The following is a 23,126-nucleotide window of genomic DNA, read 5'->3' as shown; positions in this document are numbered from 1 at the left end:
CAGGAGACACTATACCATTTCAGACAAATGGTTCTCCAATTTGTCCAGTGTTGGAGCAACTTCTGGATAGTTTTTCCTGGAAATGGAGTCACAGTAAAATATTACACCTGAACCTTATAGTGGAATGAAATAACTGACTTATGTTCAGGAAAACTTAGTTGTAGATTTTTTGGCATTTTGTACTTCCATATCATCTTCTACAGATGGAAGAGCTTCTTCCAACAATTGCTTGGTTTTTCACTCAGTAAGCAAAAAGGTTTCAAATTGCCATAAAAAGAAAATCCTCTTGTCAAATGCATTAGAGATTAATTTCTAGAGGGAATTATCTCAAGTTGATTCACTGCAAGGATATTTTTGCTTTCCCTTTATGCATCATGATTTGTTCTGAAGGATAAGAATAGAATGGCTGGATTTCTGAGGCAGCAGTTTGGCAAAACAGAACTGTCCTAAAGCAACAATAGACCAGACTTTCCTTCACAATGGAGGTATTATATCAGAGAAAATCTAAACTCCTCCAGTGACAAGAGGGGCACACTAGCTGACTTCTGAAATAATTCTGTAAGAACTGTCAGTGTTGTCTTGCTCAAATAGTGGTACATGGTCTTTGTTTTTTTCAATTAACTTTTCTGACACTTGATCTTCTTGGGAAAAAGTTGAATAGTTTGGAAACCATAGCTGACCTTGAAAAGAAAGTGGGACATTCCCATTTCTGAGCTATTAATATGGAGATTAACCAATATGGGAGTAAGCCCAGAGACAGCATCAGGGAATGCCAATACAACTCTCAGAAATTAGTCCATATGATGCTGGTACTGTATTGTAAAATGAATAATATAGCAAGTTTTCAGAAATGAAGAGATTCTTTTCAATTTAGATCTTCTGCACTCAGAGGTTATATTTCATGAAATATTCTTAAACAGGTAAAATCAATAAAAGTAATTGCTTTGGTCTCACACTGATAGGGGAGATAAAAAATAAGAATACAAGGCAAGTATAGAAAACAGTGCTATATTGTGTTTTTTGACCATGTTAATAATTGATCTAACCTGCCTTAAACATGTTTGTTTCTTTCCTATTCTGCAGGTCTAAAATTTCCAAAAATTCCCTACACTGACTGGCAATCCATCTCCATGTTTTTAGGCAATATTTTTTCTCTAGTTCTACATGGAAATGCCAGGGTTGAATGTGGAACCTCTGACTTGAAAGTCATAGACTATCATGCTGAGCCATGGATCAGCCATCTATACACATGAATTGTCTAGTACTTTTATCAACATCATTAATGAAATGGCAACACTACTTTTCATTTCCCAGACTTTTAAAAATCTGTAATAAGTTACACAGATATTTTTGCAGTTGTCCTTGGCTATATTTTATTTTATATTTTGTATTATATTTTATAGTTTTATTAGCTACAGTGGAAATTTTTGTAACTGATTTTTTAAAAACCAATTCAGGATATGCTTGAATGCGTTCCTAAAAGGGTTCTTCTTCTGATCACCCAATTACAGCTTGGTTTCATTCTGCATTGCATCCTCAAAGTAGTTTACATAAATTTTACTGCTGATGAAGCCCATTGTTACCACCACTTTATACATATAATTGCTAATAAACATGCCTTGCTTTTAATTTCTGTATAATTCAGGTTCATGGAGCTGAAGGGCCTTGATTGTTTGATGGCAGTTTTCAGGTTCCAAGTTAAGCAAAACACCACAAAATAAATGTAAAATGTCAATGTGGGATTTAATTTCACCTAAAGATAGCGTAAAAAAATAATATACAGAATAATAGTAGAATATACTACAGTGCATGTTTTAAAACTTTAGAGACAATGATTTGTTCATTAAAATATATACCCAATGAAACAAACTCAGCAATTTAATGCTAATAGTGCTAAATAACCTGAATAATAAATCCCACCCAAAATCGCAAGTTACTTGTAACAGTCATTCAGATCTAGTTATATTTATTAATATTTTTTTTATTTTTAAAAAGCATGGCAATAAATGAGAATGCAACAACAAAGTATTTAATTTTTGTGCTTTAAGATTAATCGCATTTTTAGGAATGTAAAAAAAAGTGTTTATACAATTTCTTCTTAAACTTCTTTTTATTCTGGTACACATTGAACAAAAAAAACTATACTAGTTTGGGAAGTTAGTATGTACCTAATCAAAGTAATTCCTAGTGTCTGGATAGAATTGCAGAAGAAAATGTACCGGTACTCAGTGAGAACACTGCTTTTTTAATCTTGATAAGGAAAAATAATTATTCACTGATTATAATTCTGAAGCCTGCTTATGTTCATGTAAATAGCTTTTTTTAAGTTTTGGAAGTCTTAATTAGTAAGTCCTGATCAATATAAAATGGCATTTAGATCTCACATCAATTTTAACAGTAGCCACAGGCATCTCATCAAAACCTGTAAAATGGTGGACAGGACTATCTTGTGGGTTTTTACACCGATCCACCCGGCTTTCCTTTACCCACTTGCCCCAGAGGCCCCTGAACCTTACCATGGTGGTAGGAATAATTATGATCAAAGTGGGGTGGGGGTGGCGAATCCATCTTCCCAGGGTCATGAAACTAATTTACATTCTCCGTGTCCAAGCCGAATATTCTGGATTACATTTGTAACGACACATTCTCCGAATGCAAATGCCATATGCCAAATTCTTAAATTCCATACAGGAAGATAACTGCTATTTTTGTGATTAATAAACATAAATACTGTAGAAAAGCAGAGCATAAAAAAGGCTAGAGTGACACAAAGGATCCAGTGTTCTGGTCTCATCTACAGAAGAATGAGGCCAGAGAACATTCCCCCCACCTCCCAAAAGTGAATTTAGCAACATTTCAAAAAAAATAAGACAAAATATCAATGCCTTATTTGAAACTATAGCAGGAAAACAAAAGCCTACAACTAGATGTGTATACTTCTAAACATTGGAGAAAAGAATATTTATTTAATCTGAGAACCAAAGTGTATATGGTACCTAGCATCCAGCAAGAGTAATTTAATTCATAATGTCTCATGCTCCTGGGCTCTTTTTTATTATAATTTGTAGACTCTTGGATAATAGCAATACATGTACTCCTTCCACAATCCAACACAGAGATAATAATTCCTGAACATTCAACCTGTTTAAGAATTCTGTATGTGCATTATTTGAGATTTGCATCATGTGAATGTTCTGATGTACCGTTATCATCAAAATACAAGTTCCTGATTCATTTCCATCCTTTTAGATGAGGCCCAATAATTGCTGACTAGTAACACTTTTATAAAAAAGGAAACACTGCCTACAATAGACCATGTACCATATACAGGTAGTCCTCGACTTACAACAGCTCATTTAGTGACCATTTGAAGTTACAATAGTTACAAAAGTAACTTAGGACTGTTTTTCACTTATGACTGTTGCAGCATTCCTGATGGTCACATGATCAACATTCAGATACTTGGCAACTGACTCATACTTATGACAATTGCAGTGTCCTACAGTCGTATCATCATTTTTTGCAATCTTCTTTCAAGCAAAGTGAATGGGGAAGCCAGATACATTTAACAGCAGGGTTACTAACAACTGCAATGACAAGAAAGGTCATCAAATGAGGCAAAATTCATTTAACAAATGTCTTGGACTTAATTGTGGTTGTAGGTCAAGGACTACCTGTACATTTTTGCAAATCGTAAGGCTCAAATGAAATTAAAATGGTTCAATTTTCTAAGTCTTATCACTGCAAAACTTTATGTTGCAAAGAGGCCCCAGGAAACACAAAATAGACTTCTATGATACTCAATACCACCCTTTTTATAGGCTTAAATTGCCTTTACACAATTGGATGATACCGTGAACATGTAACCTGTAAATACATCTTCTTACAAGTAAGTATGCCTTTACCATACATGATCATTTGCCTGTCTATATTCTCCATGTGTACAATGTACACAGTAGGCACTTTTTGGACAGCTGGGAATAGAGATGAGGTCTGTGTAGCCCTACATATTCAAAAAGCAAAATAGGATTTGGAATTCCTGTTTAGAACAGTTCAAGACACTGTGTGTCATTGGGCTCAAGCAAAGTGCCGTTCACAGATGCCGTGTAATCCCAGGAAAAAGTGCATTTGATTTAATGGATTTCCATCATGTGCTCCATGCATGTCCCACATGTAATAAATGATCATTTGCCCTCTGAATCTGGATTGCTGTATAGCCCTAGTAGAAGCATCCATAAATGAAGTTTACAAGGGCATAAGAAGTATGTAAACAACACATATACTGGAGCACATCAATCCCCTTAATGTATTCTCTGTACATTATATAACTGAAGAGTGTTTTAATTTTGCTGGTATAATACAAAGCCAGACATATGAGAGAATGCACTCTCTTTCTGCTTTTCCTCCTTCTGTTTACCTTTCTTCGATCTGCCCTACTGATCTCCAAAGATCTCTAGGACAACAAAGACCATGTCAGATGCCACTATATCACAAGAAAAATGAAGGTTTTCCCTCACTAGTTTTTGTTTAGACACCATGTCACTGATCGGAAATAATAGGCTACATGGCCTTAGATGTAATTAATACCATAATACATTTAATTATTTTGTGGAGGAGTATCCAAACAAAAAAGGACAAAAGAACCTCCTTCACAATTTGATAACTGATGTAACAGCATGGGAAATACAATGCAACAGTACAGGTGTATATGTTTCTTATTAAAGCCACCATTGTTACGAATATGACTTCATTTGAAACCAAGAAAAATTATGTTAAAATATAATTTAACATTGCATTAATTTCAGATATAATTAAAGCCTAATTTAAAAAAAAAGAATCGGGGAAAATGTACTCTTTCCAATAACATACAGAATATTACACTTAAAAATATCAATTAAAGTATTAGAATGTGGATTAAAGTGGGTGAGCCCCAAATAAAGGTTTTAGTTTACATAATAAAAATGATTTTTATTAATCATGTTGCAGCCTACATTTTAAAATATCTACCTAATTTAGACTGTTTTTACTACTTTATAGTAGTTGTGTGTGTATGTATCCCACAGTATGTGGTGCATTCCAACAAAAAGGCACAATTATCAAGCAATAAAGTACATGAAATAAGTGGTTTGTGTTCACAAATTAAAAATATGGAGTACAGAAAAGGCTCTAAAGCTATCAGGTGCTGTAAGCAAAGTTTCATTAAATTTTAGGTTTATTAGCATAGCTTGCTATCTGTGTGTAAAAAATAGGTGTGTATATGGGAAGGGGGAAAAAAAAGATTTTTCGTTACAATATAGCCATTTGTGGCTGAGGGATATGACATGGCTTTAATTGACCACAGACAGAGCTTCTGGATCATCTGTAAACATAACTGCTTTAACAGATTTAAATAGAGAGAAAATGGTGCATTTATAGTTTGAAGCGTATTTATGCATACACATAAACCCATTTGCTGTTTATAATGTTGTTCCAATGGTAAGACTACAAATGGCATTTCTCAAGGATCTGAATCTATAAGGTTTTTAACCAGGATCAAAGATTTGAGCTCACTGCCTGCCACATATAATTTTCGCAGAGGCAATATCATAGCACTTCTCAAAAAGTATACCATCTCTCACATAGATCAACTGTCCATCACTGCTTCCCTATGAAGAAAACACTATCATGAGGACAGTCCACTTAGCCAAAATAAGGAAGGAACCAAGAAAGTCACTGAGAATCCCACTGTTCCATAAGTAATATAGCGGTAAGGTAGTTCAACTTCCATATGCTGTCGGGCTTCTCGAACATCTGCATTAGAAATACCAAAGATTTTACAGGCCAGTGGGATGGTGACTTGCTTCATTATCATTCGGACCAGCAACAGAAAAACTAATCCAATCAATAATCGCAGGGCAGCCTTTCCAAAGAGATTTAAGGTGAGTGAAGGAACTAACGGAAGCATTTCTTGTGAAGGATCTGGCATTAGATTCAGACAATAGGTAGCATAGGAGCCACAGGCAACTCCAGCACCGCTGCCCAGGATCTGAGCTGTATCTCCTCGGGATGTGCTCCAGGTGTCTAGAGTGAAGGAAAACACCCCCAAGACAAGATGAAGGCTGATGATGACTAGTGGCGCATATCTGAATGTTAAGTTGAAATTATCTACTAGATCCACAGTTGGAAGGAAGACAACCAAGATGAGAAGAGCATAAAGAAAACCAGCAATAACGTCCTGTTGCAAGAGATAGAAAAAAATTAGTAACTTATATGAATTATGACAGTCTTACTAATATAAATTTGATATTTTCAAAATACATTTCCCAGAAAATTATTGAGAGAATTATTCTGAAATTGCACATTAAAACAAAGGAAAGAGAACTTGATTACAAAAATCACTTAACAAATGTCTCCTTCAGCAACATAAATTTTGGGCTCAACTGTGGTCGTAATTGGAGGACTACCTGTACTTGACTGAAGTAGTTATAAGAGAAATGGACAATTCACCCTGTGTCTTCCCTTTAATACCCTGGGGAGCAGCAGAGAGGGCGGGGGTGGGGAGTGGCAGTTTGAATCTTTTCCCAATATTTTTCTGCCTCTCTGGATTTAACGCACGTCTTCTGCACCTGATATTCCCCTAATGGCCCCCCAGACTCCTCCTTCAAGATCACTTCCCTGACTCGGAGTCATATGACCAGGAAAGACGAGTGTTTGGAATGGAGCAATCAACAATGTTCTGAATCTACTGGTTCTTTCTTAGGGGAGCCTTTCTTTGGGGAGCATGTTCTCTGTAGCTCCAGCCAGATCTAGTCCATTTTTTAGTATCATCCTTAATTTAACAACTTCTTTGAACAGAAAGAAAATCATTATTACAGTCCATCTTCTTTTAGAAAATGGGGAGGTGGTGTTAGGAATATATTGGGGGGGGGGGAGGCTAGATTTACAAAGATAATCCAATCCATACATTTCTGTCCAAAATGACAGGACTAAACAACCTGTTAACATATAAATTATCCCTGAGAGAAAGAGATGGAATGACTGTAACTACTAAGGCAGTTTACATCTGCATTTCAAAAGGGTCTAGAAAAAGAAACAAACTCCAGATTAAACTATAAATTATACATAAATTATCTGACATTTGAGTACATGGGTATATTTTCCACGCACAGATGTTAGGAAAAATGATTAAGTCTGTATTATATAAGCTTGTACTCAAGATTTTAAGCTTCTTTAATTCAGGGAACCAAATAAATTGGGTAGACTTCTGAAATCAATGCAGTCTCTTTCATTGATCTGTGATAAAGCAAGGATTCATTCAAGTTGAGTTATTGTTCAAAATTACAGTGTGACTTTTGACCATTTTTCACACTTATGAGCATTGCAGCATCCCCAGGGTCACGTGATCAAAAACCAGATACTTGGCAACTGGCATGTACTTATGACAGTTGCAGTGCCTTGGGGATCATGTGATCCCCTTTTATGACCTTCTGATAAGCAAAGTCAATGGGGAAGCCAGATTCACATTAACAACCGAGTTACTAACTTAAAAACTGCAGTGATTAACTTTTCAGCTGTGGCAAGAAAGGTCATACATTGGGACAAAATTCACTTAAAAATGTGTCGCTTATCAACAGAAACTTTGGGTTCAATTGTGGTTCTAAGTAGAAGACTAACAGTATACCGTTTGTAGAAACAACACAGAAATGGTTGCTCAGTACATTTTCTTCCTCGCTTCTCAATCTTGTCCCAATGCTGGTATACTAACTAAATACTAACCAGATCCAACCCTGTCTAGCCTTTTCAAGGTCAGCCAAGGTAGTTGCTGCTACCTGATACAAAATGAGTCATTCTGAGATCCATCAGAGGAATAAAGGGGAAGTCCAGCCAGAGATTGAAAAGAAGATTGAACATGAAGGAATATGTGCTTCCGTGCTCCATGCAACATAACTTGTTTGAATGGAGGGAAAATATTCTGCAGGAGTTTCCAGCCTAATTGTGGTCAGCATGATTACTTTCTGCCTATCCATTCTACCAATGGAGCATCAAACAGCTTCCATCTGGAGCTTTGGATCTTCAACTTTAAAATGTGGCTAGGGGGGAAAATGATTTCCCTGCAGCAGAAGATAGAGTTAAGACTGAGAAGGAGTGTTTAGACTCTTCTACAGCAGTGTTTTTGAAAGTTTGCAACCTGAATTGGCTGGGGAATTCTGGGAGTTGAAGTCCACACAACTTAAAGCTGGCAAGTTTGCAAAAGACTACATGCAGAGGTGGTATTTAGCAGGTTCTGGCCAGTTCTGGAGAACCGGTACAGGAAATTTTGAGTAGTTTAGAAAACTGGCAAATACCACTTCTGACTGGAGATTTTACAGTATCCTTCTCCTGCCATGCCCACCAAGCCATGCACACAGAACCAGTAGTAAAACAAATTGAATGCCACCAGGATGGCAAGACGTTTAGCTCCACCTTCTAGATGGATTAAACTCATCTGCAATTATCAAATGACAAAGTTTAGCCTAATTGTTGCTGTAAGAGATATGTTCATCATCTTTTATAGCAGAGCTTAAGCTGACATTTTTCAGAAAATATGCATTACAATACGACCATTATTTAATGTTATGTTTTTAGAATTTATGACTTTTTCTTACCAGAATTGTATGCATTCCCATATATACTCGACTGAAACAAACCAGAGAAGACCAGCAAATTGTGAGAATCAGCCCATACGTGAAAGGATACTAGGGAAAGAAAAACAAGAAATATTACTTTGAATCAGATAACTATATAATTTTCCAAGTTATTTGCAACTAATTTTTTACAATACATGGATACCATCATTCAAAATAATAACTTACAATACAAGCACAAAATGCATACACTTTTTTCACCTGTTCGTCCTCAATTTCAAATTTCAGCACATTCAATTATCCTTTTGGCAATTGCATCTTCATCGTTTGTACATAATTCAGCTTCAAATTCTGTCTTCTGTGCTCAATTCCAAACCTCCAGCTATAAATCTTGATTTTTTCTGTTAACTGTGCATACAAAAACTACTAAAAACTAAATCCCTCTGTAACCAATTGTTCCCTTGGTTTCATTTTATAATCTCAATCTCTGCTACTTAATGTAGGTAGACAACAATCCAGCTGTTGCAAGTGAAAAACAATAAAGACTGCTTTTGGGGAATTGGTTAACTTTCTGCTCACTGAAAGAAACAGAACCAACTCTTGCATTTTATTCTTCTTTCACCAGAGAAGTGTTCCTCAGTTAAAGGTAAATTTCTAACTGAATCCAAATGTATTTGATCACTTTGCCTGATTTATTTTGACTTATGATCATTAATTATGTGCCAGAAAGTCATTTTTGACTCCTACTGGCCATGTAGGTAATTTTCTCCATGTTGATTTATCTCAAACCTGTCTTTTCGCATGTCCCAATGGTGTACTCATTGCCACTGCTCCTGAGTCTGTCCATTTTGCTGCTGGTCACCCTTTTTCACCTTCTTTCATTGTCTTAAAAGTCCTCTTTTTATCATAGAAGTCATCAAATTAAAAAATTAATTAAAAAATTCAACCTTGCAATAAAGCGGTAACAACTATTTGGCTGGGATGTAATAAGATTCTGGCTTTGAGCAGGGGGCTGGATTGCAAGACCTCCAAGATCTTTTCCAGCCCTATAATTCAGAAAATACGGAACAAGAGCCATTCAGCTTGGCATAACTCTGATATAGAGAATGATTACACATACATGGTATCATTTACAAAGTCCATCCTGCTTGTCTGCAGTTGAAATCATTTTAGGATTTGTTGGAACACTCCAACATCTCTTTAGTGTTATGTTGCCTCACAATCTGCTCTAATATTAACAGACTATCCTGCTTTCAAAATCTTGGATTTGTACCACATCTCTCCATAAGGAATAAGTAACTATGGTTTATGAGAAACCCAAGTACTAGAGCAAGTTAATACAGAACATGACATGACCTCTGAAGGACTTTTGCACGAAGACAGCATAAGGTATTTTCCTTCACATACCATATAGTTAAAGAATGGAACTCGTTATCCTAAGATAATGAAAATGATCCAATTCATGGAGAATTATACAACTAGTGACTGCTCTCAATTCCTATTTCTAGAAAGCCAAAGATGTTATTATTCTCATATTTTCCTTGTCAGCATCTGATAGACATCTAGTTTATCACTGAATGTTGGTCTAAAAAGACCTTTGGTCTGAGCCAATAATAATGTTCTTATTACTGTTTGTGACCTTCCAAGGGCAGACAGAAATGCTGGCTCAATTAGAAAGCAATTACATGTTGAGGATTTTCAGCCATACAGTATAGAAAATAGCAAGTGCTGGTAACAGTTCCTTGGAAACATCTACTGATCTGTCTCAAATGCTGGTCCCTAATTTCCAACTATTAGATTAAAATGGAATTCTGTAATAACATATATATTGGCAATTTGTAGCTTTCTATATAAACAATTGCACAGTGGCAGATAGGACAGCAGTCCAGAGGGTTAACGTCATTGCCCAGAGGATCATTGGTTGTCCTCTCCCCTCTTTGGAAGAGCTTTATAGCTCCTGCTGCCTTACGAAAGTTCAAAACATTCTCAAAGATCCATCTCATTGTGGAAACCCATTTTTTGAACTATTACCCTTTGGCAGACAGTACAGAATAATTAAAACAAGGACAAATAGGCTGAAAAACAGTTCCTATTCCAGGGCAGGAGCTCTTTTGAATTCTGCTGTATAGTGCAGTGCTGGTGTGGTGTCGGGGGTTTCCGGTTCAATGTGTGAAGGGTGAAGGATGTGTGCTTGTGTTTATTTTCATGGTCATGGTCATGATGTTCACTGAAGATGGTGTTTGATTTTGTTGTACGAGGTGCAATGACAATAAAGTAAACTAAAACTAAACTAAACTACCCAACCACTAGCTAATATTTTCTTCTATATCCCCCATACTAATTTCCACAGAGTTTAACATGGATTGCTTTCCTTTCTTCTTTGAAAAAGTCAATATATCTGTGTCAGGAAACAGGCAATTTTAAAAGAAAAAATTAAGCTAAAAGTTGATGTGCATAGGATAAGAAGAAACTACCCAGTTTCAAACGTAACCTTGATCATACAATCACAGAGAAGAATTGAGAAAAAAAAATTTAGACTGTTGGAAACTACCACATTACTTGTCAAGCAAAACTTATTGGTTTGTAAATTTAGTATTTTAATTCTATCATGATTCTAAGCAGCATAATATCAATTTAAAACAACAGAGTATAAGCAAAAATGTCCAGAAAAATAACACAGAATTTGGCAAAACAATCAGCCAAGATGTTCATTTAAATATAAATTCATTTTCAGAAGACTCTGGAAGTTGTATTTCCATAAAGAAACCCTAGTCCATATAGATAAAACTATATGCTACTTCAGCAAAAAAAAATAGTATCTAAGACTTGTTTCATTTCCTACATCAAGCTTAACCATAATTCATTGAAGAACACACAATTGACTGGATTTACACATGCCTCAAATCATGGTTTAGAAAGAAATAAACATTAAGCCAAAACTAAACAAGAAACATTCTGGTTTAATATTGTATTATACATATTGTTCACATCATATATAACATATACAACTGTATGAACAAACTTGTCATGCTACGTATAAATTCATATTATTTGACAAATATTCATCCTATGCAACAGACCACATATCATTCATTACCCTTATACCAGCTATTTTCTTAAATTTTCCCCCTTATATATATAACTCACAGCCAATTGAAGCGTGTGGCAACAGGGAGAAAACTAAGTTAGGAGCCTTAAGGCCCAGTAAACCAGAAAGTTTCTATTCAATGATTATATCAAAGATAGCACAGCTAGCATGCTGACCTAGTAGGAAGGGATAAATGAATTTATCTAAAATATTCCTGCGTCATGCTTAATTTCCACTGTGTCTGCCTTTTCCTTTGTCCTACCTTTGAAATGTAATGAACCAAAGATATATACCAGTGGTGGCTAACCTTTTTGGGCTCCTGTGCTGAAAATTGCATGCGCACTTGCACGCATGTGCCAGCTCCCAGAAGGCAATGCATGCAATTCCCCCCTGCTGACACCCCCTTACCTGCACTGGGCATGCACACACCTCCCAGCTGATTTTCGGCCCGTTTGAGGCTTTTTTTTTGGCTTCCCAGAGGTTTGAGGGAAGCCTCTGCAGCCTTTGGAGGATGAAAAACAGGCCTGTTCCATCACTTCTGGTATTTCCAGAAGTGTTTTGGCCACCTCCCAGCTGATTTTTGGCCCGTTTGAGGCTTTTTTCGGCTTCCCAGAGGCTTGAGGGAAGTCTCTGCACCACTTAATAAGGTCATAATCCCCATACAGTTCAAGAATTTACTCTTATTACATATCTCCACAGAGGAACAACAGTGGCATACTTTCAATCAGTAGTCTCACACATGTTAAATAACTTGCACAGCAAACACGCCAATATTTTAATATTTATCTAGCTATAACCACCTATTCCTGCAGCCTTACCACTTTTTTCAACATTCTTAACAATGTATGAGTTGCTTTTGATCATCTTTTTCATTTTTCATATATATTTCAATTTCCCTCTTCAACATATCCCTATCATTTCCATCTCCCAAATGCTTCTTTTCAGTATTCCCTTACTTCAGTGGCCCCCAACCTTTTTTGTGCCATGGCCCGGTACCGGCATCACAAAATGATCCGCGGCCCGGTACTGGCATCAGCATGCATGACAAGGCAAGGCGAGCCAAGCGACTGGCCAGCCAGCCGTCCCACGCTTCTCCCTGCCACCTTCAACTCCTCCTTTGTACCTTTGTCGATGGGCTTCGCTTCAGGACGGCTTCGGGACGATCGCTCAGCTCACCTTGCCTTGGGTACTGAAAGAATCCTCGCACCTTAGTTTCGTTTGAAGCCCCCCACTTCGATGAAACTAAGGCACGAGGATTCCTTCAGGACCTAAACACCGCCTTCCAACCGGAAAAGCTCACCCGGAAGCACTTTCTTGTCAAACAAGATGGCGGCACCCAGCAAACCGGCGGCCCAGTAGGAAATGTTCCACGGACCGGTACCGGTCCATGGACCGGTGGTTGGGGACCCCTGCCTTACTTCATCCCAATCATTCCACCATTTTCATTATTATTTCCCAGCTCTTGGCTCCTTGTTTAGCACTTTTTCTTGATTTTCATTTTTTAAAAAAAAATTCACATCAAAATTGCTCAGCATTTTCTCTGCCTCTTTTGATCTTAACAATCTTGTTATGTCTTGGGAAACTTGTTAATTGCATGCCCTGGTCTAAGCTTCTCCTTCCTTCGAAATACAACAAATCTCTACTAGGCTGAAGGTACAATTGGCTGCAGATTGGAGGAATTTATATTCAGTGTAGTAAAACATGATATTCTGAAGGTTCTTTTTATCTGAAAAGCAGTTAACAAGCAATTTCCCAAAAGTGATTAAGACACGAAGTATGTTATCTGGTGTCCATAAAAGCACTAACAATGTTTTGAGCAAAGATAACTCTCTCCTTCTCCCTTGCAAAGCTGTGACAGGTCAGGAGTGGGTGTTGCTCTTGTCCTAGCTGCTTGGATGAAGTCTGCCTAAAAAGCTTATTAGCCTAGCTCTGCCTACTCTGGGTAGCTCCTCGCAGCTTTTGACTCAGTCCTCAGCCAGGATGGACACAAGTCACTGCCTCTCCCTCCTTTGATTTTTCAAAGGTAGCCTTTTCTCTATTTCTCAAGGGGAAAAAACCCTCAAAACAGCTAATTTTTTGAATTTACGCAGCTCTGCTTCTCAGCTGGTTTTCGGAACCACGCAACAGCTGAGGGCTGCTCCGGAACAGCCTGCAGAGAGCTGTGAGGCCATTTGCAGCCCTCCGCGGCAAAGAGGAGGGCCCAGTCTTCCAGTCGGCCGTTTTCAAGGCCGGGCATCTCTGCTCACTCTCTCCTGTGCCGCAGGGCCATTTAGGAGCTTCCGCAGCAAAGAGGAAGGCTGTAGTTTGAGTGGCCATTCCAGGAGCTGCCCTTGCCATCCAGGGGCCAGCGAAAGGTCAGGGATCCCTCCTTAGGGCTCTCTGATGAAACTGGCAGCCTCGTGGCCTGAAGCAGCTATTTTGGAGGACTTCGTGGCCAGGTGGCCATTTTGAAGAGTTCCTGGGCTGGAGGTGGCCATTTTGAAAAGGCTTGGCCTGCTCCTCCAACTAATCCTACGCCTTGCCAGCACTAGGCCACTGGTCTCTTGTCATTACTGGCAAGAAGACACCAAAGGGTAGGCATTTTTTAATTAATTTTCATCCCGGTGGGAGGCTTGGTTCCCTGTCCTGAAATAGACCAGGGCCTCCAGGCTCCAAGCTGGGCCTCATCTATATTTGATAGCCCTATTAGGCCCAGGAGGGTATGAGTCCCAGTAGGAAGTGTTAAAACATCCTACTGAAGATTGCATAGGGCTGAAGAAGAGTGATTGTTGGAGGTAGGGGATTGGAAGGAAGATTTCCCCTGAAGTTCATATATAAATCCCTTCATGTGTTTCTCTTTCTTGCGTAGGACTTCAATCCAGAAAAGGCCTTTCTTCTTTCAAGATGGCTGAAGCCCCTAGGGAGACCAGAGCATCTAGAGCAGCTAAAACTCACAGGGCAGCTCCTGCTGCTTCAAGTAACAAAAGAAAGCACCCTGCAAAGAAGGCCTCTAAGGAAGAGGAGAGAGATGATTCCAGGTGCCATCAGGCCTTAGAGAAGCATATTGCAAAAGTACAAAAGGCCTTTACAAGCAGTCTTCTCCTGCTTCGCATCTCAGTGAGGTGGATCTTCAAGATCAGGAACCTGGACCTTCCTCCAGAGCCATTGTCTAAACTTGATCCCCAGATGCAGCTGGAAGAGAGGCCTCCACTCATCCCTCGAAGGAGGGAAGTCATCAAGGTGATCCCCATAGTGGATGCAGAGCTGTACCTTGGCAGGAGCGTGTGTACAATAGGCCTCCTTTACCCCTACTGCAACAGGACTTAGACCTGCTGAGCCTTCTGATCCAGATGTCCCGGTCAACCTGCAGCTCTTGATTGACAAGGCCATCAGGAAAGGTATCTCTGAAGGTATGCAGAGATTTGCCTGACATTCTTCGGCAGCTTCTGAGATTTCAGAGAGAAGGTCCTGGGTTTGAAAGGGGTTCCGTGGTTCAGGAACCAGTTTCTATTTTGGCTTCAGCCTATGTTCCCACAGTCGCTGCTGAGCAAACCCTGGTTGGTGAACTTGATAAGAGGGAATCTGATATGAGTGAATCTGAAGATGAAGGGCCTTCCCATGAGATTCCAGTGTTCAAGAAAGTTTTAAGCATGCCTTATTCTCTTCCTTGCTGTATAAAGCAAGAAACATGGCCGACCTGAGGGATGCAGATGATGAAGCAACAGTTACCCAGCCTCCTGTGGAGTCGGATATCTTCTTTGATGAATCGGAGGTGTGCTGTCCAGACAGTTTAGAGTTAATGGGATTTGGGATAGTTACTTAGGAATTGTGAGCTGTCCCCTTAAGGGAATGCATCATAGTAAATGTAGTCAAAGGTATCCTGGGAAATGTAGTCCATGTCATGTGACCACATCTGTAATCCTGATTGGTCACTATATTGACCCTTATTGGGTTGGGGGAGGCTCCCTCACTCTTGCCTGAAACCACCATTTCATACCATGCTTCAATCATCATGGGGTTGAGACCTTTTTATATTTCTACACTACAAGACGGATATGCAAAGGATTGGACATTAAGAAGAACTTCGTTACAAATTTGAGTTATAAGGATACCTGATGTACCAATAAAAAAGACTTTGTTTTTGATGTTTTGTGGAGTTACTCTGTGATGCTTTATACCATCCAGAGAATAACATGCAGAACAGGAGGTGAGGAAGGAGGTGGTCCCACCTTCCAGGCTCTTTCTGAAGGTCATTCGGAAACAGCCAGAGTCACCTGCCTCAAGACCCAATCCCCTGTCTTTGGATTGCAGGTTCTTCAATGTTGACCCTGAGCTTACCAAGACCCTTCAGGTGCCCTTGGTGGATGCACCGATGGCAGCTTTGGCCTCCACCTCTTCAGCCCCTTCTGATCCAGATGATGTCCTCAAGGCGGATTAAAAGCGGATCGAGCAATCGCTCCAAAGGTTTCACCCAGCGGCTGCCTGAGCAGTCAAAGCTTCCACTGCAGCTTCGTTCTTCACCAGAACATCACTTAAATAGCTTAAACAGTTTCAGGACAGGATCCCAACTACAGATATCCAGGCCCATCAGGACCTCAATAAAATTGTGGCTGCAGCGAAGTTCATGGCTTATGCCAGGGATCCCCAACCACCAGTCCCCAGACCGGGAGCGGTCCGTGGATCATTTTTTACGGGGCCACAAAGCTTGGGTGCCACCATCTTGTTTCAACGGTGCTTCCGGGTTTTCGGTTGCTTCCGGGTTTTTGGTTGCTTCCGGGTTTTTGGTTGGAAAGTGCTTCTGGGTTTTCAGTTGGAAAGCGGCGTTTGGGTGCTCGCACCTTAGTTTTGTCAAAGAGGGGAGGGGCGGCTTCGAATGAAGAGCCGCCCCAATGGTGGTGGAGTCTCGCGTTACTCAGGTACTGGTCCGTGGAAGAATAAATAATTGTGAAACCGGTCCGTGGTTCAAAAAAGATTGGGGGCCATAGCTTATGCCACTCTTCATGGGGCTAGGTTTGCCACCAAAGCTATTGCTTCTTCAGTGGCAGCCAGACGCATGTACTGGTAGCGTTATTGGCAGGCTGATGGAAGAAGGAAGTAGAAGCTGGCCTCTACTCCAGTTCAAGAAGACAAGCTCTTTGGGGAAGCCTTGGAACCATTCCTGGTCGAAACCAAAGATAAAAGGAAGGTGCTTCCATCCCAGTTCAAGAGTGTTGAACATCAACCTGCTCCATACTTCAAATGCCCTATGTTTAGGGGTGAATCCAGTTCCAGCTTCCAGCGCCCAGCCAAGGCCCCTTACCAGCGTCTTGAACCTCCTCCAGATCATTCAGGCAAGGATCAGGTGTGCATGCACCGAAGCACATAGCACAGGTCACACGGGTTGTGCACGCTTGTGCAGGAGGCATGAGGGGGCCGCGCACATTGCCTTCTGTGTGATGGCACGTGAGCACGAGCAGGATCTTGGTTTCTCTATTAACATTAAAAAGAGCCAATTCATTCCGTCAACTCGTCTACTTCATTTGGGGGCCATCATTGACACAGGAGTGTGTCAGGTTTTTCTTTCACAAGGCAGGACAGCCTAAAAGGGTTGGCCAAGAGCTTTCGTAGTAGGGGTTCTATTCCTCTAGCTCATCTCTCCCAACTGTTGGTAAGATAATTTCTTGTATTGGTATCATTCCCTAGTATTGTTCACTCCAGGGCCCTTCAGTGGTTTTTACTGCCTCACCAGAAGACAGGTAAGAGTCATTCTTTAATGAAGGTGAGGTTGCCCAAGCAAGTATTGCTTTCATTTCATTGGTGGCTCTCCAGTACCATTTCAGGGGCCAGTCCTTCAGGGTGGAAGACAGGCTCATCCTCATGATGCCTCCTTATTAGGTTGGGGAGCTCAACTGGAGTCCCACATGGCCCAAGGGTTATGGTCTGCTGAGGAACAGGTTCATAACATTAATTGGTTGGAGCTAAGGGCGGTTCGTTTAGCCCTTAGAAAATGCATGAAACATTTTATTTAAAGCTAGTTATTTATGGCCTAAAATGTGTGTGTGTGTGTGTGTGTGTAATGAAGTAATGAATGTTTTATATTAGAAAGGTAACAAAATAATATATCAAACAGTTGTCAACAATGGAACTTGCATTAAATGCACTCTGTTATTGAATTAGGCCAATAGCCCATCTGATTCAATATTTTGCACCTCACAGCAATTAAACACAAGCAGATTCCTGGAAATAAATTATTCTAGGTACATGTTTTTCCCAGACTGAAAGAGAATTATTTGTACCTATTAATCACAATCTTCAAATTAATTACATGTTCTCTATGCCATTTAATTTGAACTGGCCAGCCCTATAAATCAATGAGATAAGTAAATACTGGATTTTTTTCTTGATAATAAACATATTCTAGAGCTGTAATTATTTAGACTGCCATTTCTGGATGGCAGAATGATGTGTGTTTGTTGTTTTTCATCTCTCAGCTATCCATTTTAAGGAGAGGAGATCTGAATTACACATAGTATTCCAGATATTCCCAGATTTATAAAAAGTCATTATTATTTGGGCTCTTTCCTTTTTGGTTCTCTTCCTAATAATTCCAAAAGAGTAATTCTCACAGCCTTTATATTATTTAATTTTAAAGCTCACCAATATTTAAAACTATGTATCGGAGATGAGATTTCCATCTTAATATGACTTAAAACAATTTTGACTTACTGAATAAATTGTACATGAAGTACTGAAGACTTGCCTCTGGTGTTTATGCATTGCAAGTTTGTATAGTTACTGCAACCTCAGCAACACTTCACTGGATTAGCAAAATGCCTGATATTTGCTCCTCAGCTAGTAAATTTGAAATCTTTATAAGATACTCGTATGTCCCATAACTCAGCTATTAGGGACACAGAAATAATATTTAAAACGAGCATATTCACATTCTTTGAATGAGTCTCTTTAAATATTTTTGGAAAGGAAAAAATGACAAGTACGTGGATAGTTTAAATTAATGAAGGCCAGTGCTCCCAAGGCTTCATACTTAAAATATATCAAATAACTAATAGTACTATTTATTATCTCCCATTCGCAGTAATCTAGACATTTTCACATTCTGGAATACAGTATGATAAATTTCTGGAACCTACTTAGTACAGTCCTACTTTATCTGAACAGAAAAAAAAATGACTTAACTCCAAAGGTGTACTAGTGAATGGCTGATCCAATGAAGAAGGGAGGGATTTCTTATACTAAAGACAAATTAACTTTGTGTTTTGCAAAAGAAATAGCTTCTTCCATAGTTTGTGCTGCATAAGCACAATTCACAATTCACTCAGTTATTACTAATTTCCCTGATGTCTTAGATAACAAGGCATGGCCAGTGGTAAAATCATTGAGAGAATCTCAATCTCAATATTTCTTGAGCAGAGACTGTATGTGTAGGTGACAATGAAACACTGGGTATGGGAGGGTGCAACACAAGGCTAACTTTGCCACCCGGGCTCACCACAGAGTCTGACAAATCAAAACTGCATATTTCAGATATTATATATACTTGTATGACTAGCTGAATAAAACGCAATGTTTACTAATAATACATGTGTGATATGATGTGTGTTTGTTGTTACATACGTTTTCTTACTTAATTTTGCACACAGGCTTGATATATTACTTTGTAAAATAATTTAATGAGTTAAATAAAAGCTTTTTAGCAGCTATGTTGGAGAAACTACAAAAATGAATCAGAAAGCATTTTTGCTTATGATATTTATATATTTACATATACAACATGGCTAATACTTGAAAAAACGGTTGCCTACTATTTTATCTAAACATGGCTTCAATATCATGTAAAAAAGAAAAGAAAACCCAAACTTCCACCCCAATAAAAATTGTGAATGAAGGGAAAGTGTTCAAAGAAACATGGACAGATGAATAATTTTCTGTTGAGACAAGTAATAAGGCAGTATGCTCAATTTGTAGGGAAATTATATCAGTTTTCAAAGATTACAACTCGAAAGGACATTATTTGCAAAAACATGTTGCCAAATTCGATGCATATCAAGGATTGTTTCATAAAGACAAAATAGCAGAACTGAAAAAAGTCTGTCATCTCAACAATTTTTTTAAAAATTTCAATTCAAACAGACTCTATTGTACAAGCTAATTATGTGGTAGTAAGTCTGATTGCAAAAAAATAATAATCAAAACTATTTATTGATGATAAGTTTATTAAGCAATGCATGGAAAGCATGGCATATTGCCCTGATTTTAAAAAAACTGTTTTTTTCTAAAGTCACTTGATTTTGCCATACTATAGCCAGGTGAATCGATGAATATATTAAAAGAGCTTTGAAAAGTAAAGCTGCTAATTTTAAATTTTATCCTTTGGCAAAAGATGAAAGTACTGATGCTACAAATATGGCTCAACTTGCCATTTTTATTAGGGGTATTGATAATGAGTACAACCTCACTGAAGAAATGGCTTCTTTGGTGCCATTAAAAGACCCAACTAAATATCTTAACTTGTATAATGCAGTAAAAATTACATTAAAGTAATTTTCTTTAACTTTTGCTAACATACCTGGTATAGCTATTGTTAGCACCATAGGTATGGTTGGTAAAAAAAAAAAGAGGGACTTATAAAACTGATAGAAGATGGTGCAATTGCCACCAGCAGCCGATGTTTGATGAAATATTACTGCATCATATATAAAAAGAAATTATGTGCAAAAGCTTTGAAAATGGATGTCATGCAAATTGTTATCAAAGCTGTGAATTTCATAAGATCTGAGGGACTGAATCACTGCCAATTCCATGAGTACCTTAAAAGTATGGGTGCTGGTTATGGGATATCGTTTACTTTTCTGAAGTAACATAGCTAAGTCAGGGTAAAATATTGAAAAGTTTTTATGATTTGCAAAATAAAATCACCTATGGAATCAAAAAGAAAGTTTGTGCCTGAATTTGAAGTGGAAAAATGGCTCATAGATTTAGCATTTATGGTAGATTTGACCACTCATTTAAATGAGTTAAACGTGTTTTTAAAGTGAAAATCAACTTTGCTATTGCAAACAATAGCAGCATTCAAAATGAAAGCTAAATTATGGCTAGCTCAAGTTATGTTAAATAATTTGATACATTTTGATACATTGACAAAACACAGTCCTGTGAAAAATATGCAGCCTTGTTTTCCTTTTTGATACAGGAATTTGATACTAGCTTTCAAGATTTAAAAAAAAATCTTCAATTTTTAAAAGGGAAATGGGCCCTATATTAGAAATTATATGTTAGTTTACTAGAATTCTTCTAAACTAAAGAAAATGATTTAAGATAGGAGAAATTTTGGAATGTTTTCCAAATCTCATCTGTAAATTGTGACAAACGTCTAAACTAATTCAGTAATGTAGAAAATATTTCAAAATTCCAACTAAGAGAACAGAAAATCAATCTCCCATATTTTTTTATTTTCAAATTCAGGTGTGGCCTATATCATCTGGCTTCAAGACTAACTCTCATGCAGCACAGGCTAGAATTAAAATGCTAAAATTCTAGCTATCTAAACGTTTACCTGGGAACAGATACTTTCCATTTTAAAATGCATGAGAAAAGTAAAATCAGTGTTTCACAGGAAATTATTTCACCAGCTGCAAACTATCTTAATATAAACTAAACCGAGTTCTTACCTGCCACCGTCCATAACTGAGTAGTAATAATGACAGGGGAATAACCGTGCCTGCCATGGCGTGAGTTGAGGGCATGCTGTATTCAGAATTGTAGAAAACCTCCAGCTTCACTACTGGGGGAGAAGCAGGCCTTGGCCAACGGATAATATCCTTGGTGCACTGACCCAAAAACATGTTCCAAACCCAAATGATGATGAGTCTCCTGCCCAGCCAAGCATCCACATTCCAGATGCAGAAGGAGAAAAACATGATGTAGAAAAGTTCATTGCCCAGTTCTGTGCCAAAGCTGAAGAGGTAATAAAGGAAAAAATTATGGATTCTGAACTTCTGCAATGTGGTTTCTCCAGTTAGAGAGTTGCGGCGAGGGTAGCTTTTTGAGACCCATTTCTTCCGCTTTTCCAGGGATGCTGGCTGAGATCCCACCCCGCAGGTGTCTTCAGAAACCATCCCATTCTTCCTACCATTTGAGTGGCTCTCATCCAGTTTCTCCTTCACGTTGGAAGAGTCTGGGGACACGCACCGTCTGCCACTTTCAGCCTGGGTCTTAGCAGCGGTGCAGGTCCCGTTGGCCAAGGGGTGCTCTGTGTCCACCGTCTGAGCAGGGGAGACAGACCTCCAGTCTGGTGGTGCTTCTACACCACAAAGTTTTTGGAAACTGGCAACTTTCTCGGCATCCTGCAGGTAACAAATCAGGCGATGGAGCAGGGACATGCTAGTTCTTCTGTCAGAGGGCAACTCAAGGAGGTAAATCTGAACTCCAAGATGGAAAGAAAGAAAGAAAGAAAGAAAGAAAGAAAGAAAGAAAGAAAGAAAGAAAGAGAGAGAGAGAGAGAAAGAAAGAAAGAAAGAAAGAAAGAGGGGGGAAAAGATATCTGGAAGTACTTAAGGGCAATTATCTGTTTTCAGCAGAGCGGAATTTGTTTTTTTAAAGTGAGAAACGGCTTGCAAAACAAGGGGAGCCGCTTCAGCAGATGACCCAGGCACCGACCTGTGCGCGCAGGGAGGGAGCTAGGGCGGCAGGTACGACTTCATAAGGCACGCTGTGAAGGACGCAAACCTTGCTGCCTGGAGAAGGGAAGGAGAAAGAAACAACGGGAGTAGTATATGGGGTTGAAGAGGAGGAGCTTCGGGATAGGGAGGAGAAAGCGAAGCGCAACGGGGGAGGGGGACCCCGAACTCAAGCTAAATTGCAGCCCAAAAAGACCCAAGAGAGGAGGAGGAGGAGGTTGCGTTAACCCGTTGGGACGCGAAGCTGCTGAGAATGGGTTCACCTCCACAAAAAGGGGAAGCGAGCTGACGAGCGGGTAAAGAACAGCTCCGGATGGGAAATCAGGATCCTCCGAAAAAAAAGGCGGCGTCCATCAGGCGCTCAGCCAGTCGACCCGGCCGCCATTCCGCCTTAACATCCCCACACGCAGCCTCTCCCCGTTCTTCGCTGCTCCGCGCAGCACCAATCCCATCTAAATCCTGCGTGCGCTTGTGGCTGCCCTTAATGAGCTGGGGGGCGCGCGCGCACGCACGATTAATCCCTGTCCGAAAAATCCGCTGCGCGGGGCCGCGCACGCCAGACATGAACGTGCGCGGGCTGGCGGAGGGGGAAGGAGAGGGGAGGCTGACGAGCGGCTGTTGCCGCTTAGTTGAATTTGTATCCCACCTGGTGACGCTTCTCCAAGGCATCTAATAAAAGCCCACCAAACTAGATAATCACTATATTAAAGCGAATACACACCCCATAAATCACACTGTGCAGTTTACAATACCAGCCTATTTCTGGAGCTGACAACTGTA

The 23,126-nt window shown here is 39.3% G+C and overlaps 1 protein-coding gene across 1 annotated transcript; it reads right to left on the bottom strand.

Moving 5' to 3' along the window:
- Positions 1–1,724: 1,724 nt before the first annotated feature.
- Positions 1,725–22,897, bottom strand: SGPP1 (sphingosine-1-phosphate phosphatase 1). The gene is made up of 3 exons (XM_026698625.2): positions 21,339–22,897; positions 8,625–8,714; positions 1,725–6,214 (listed from the first exon to the last, which is right to left on the bottom strand). Exons 1-3 carry the CDS (start codon positions 22,047–22,049, stop codon positions 5,663–5,665), a joined length of 1,353 nt encoding a protein of 450 aa, XP_026554410.2. The 5' UTR covers positions 22,050–22,897; the 3' UTR covers positions 1,725–5,662.
- Between the last annotated feature and the right edge of the window lie 229 nt (positions 22,898–23,126).

This window comes from Pseudonaja textilis, chromosome 1 (assembly GCF_049901715.1).
Source record: "Pseudonaja textilis isolate UNSWEBS1 chromosome 1, rPseTex1.2, whole genome shotgun sequence".
NCBI classification, from domain to species: Eukaryota; Metazoa; Chordata; class Lepidosauria; order Squamata; family Elapidae; genus Pseudonaja; species Pseudonaja textilis.
Note: the sequence above shows the minus strand (reverse complement) of the source record. Positions and strands in the feature narration are given on the sequence as shown.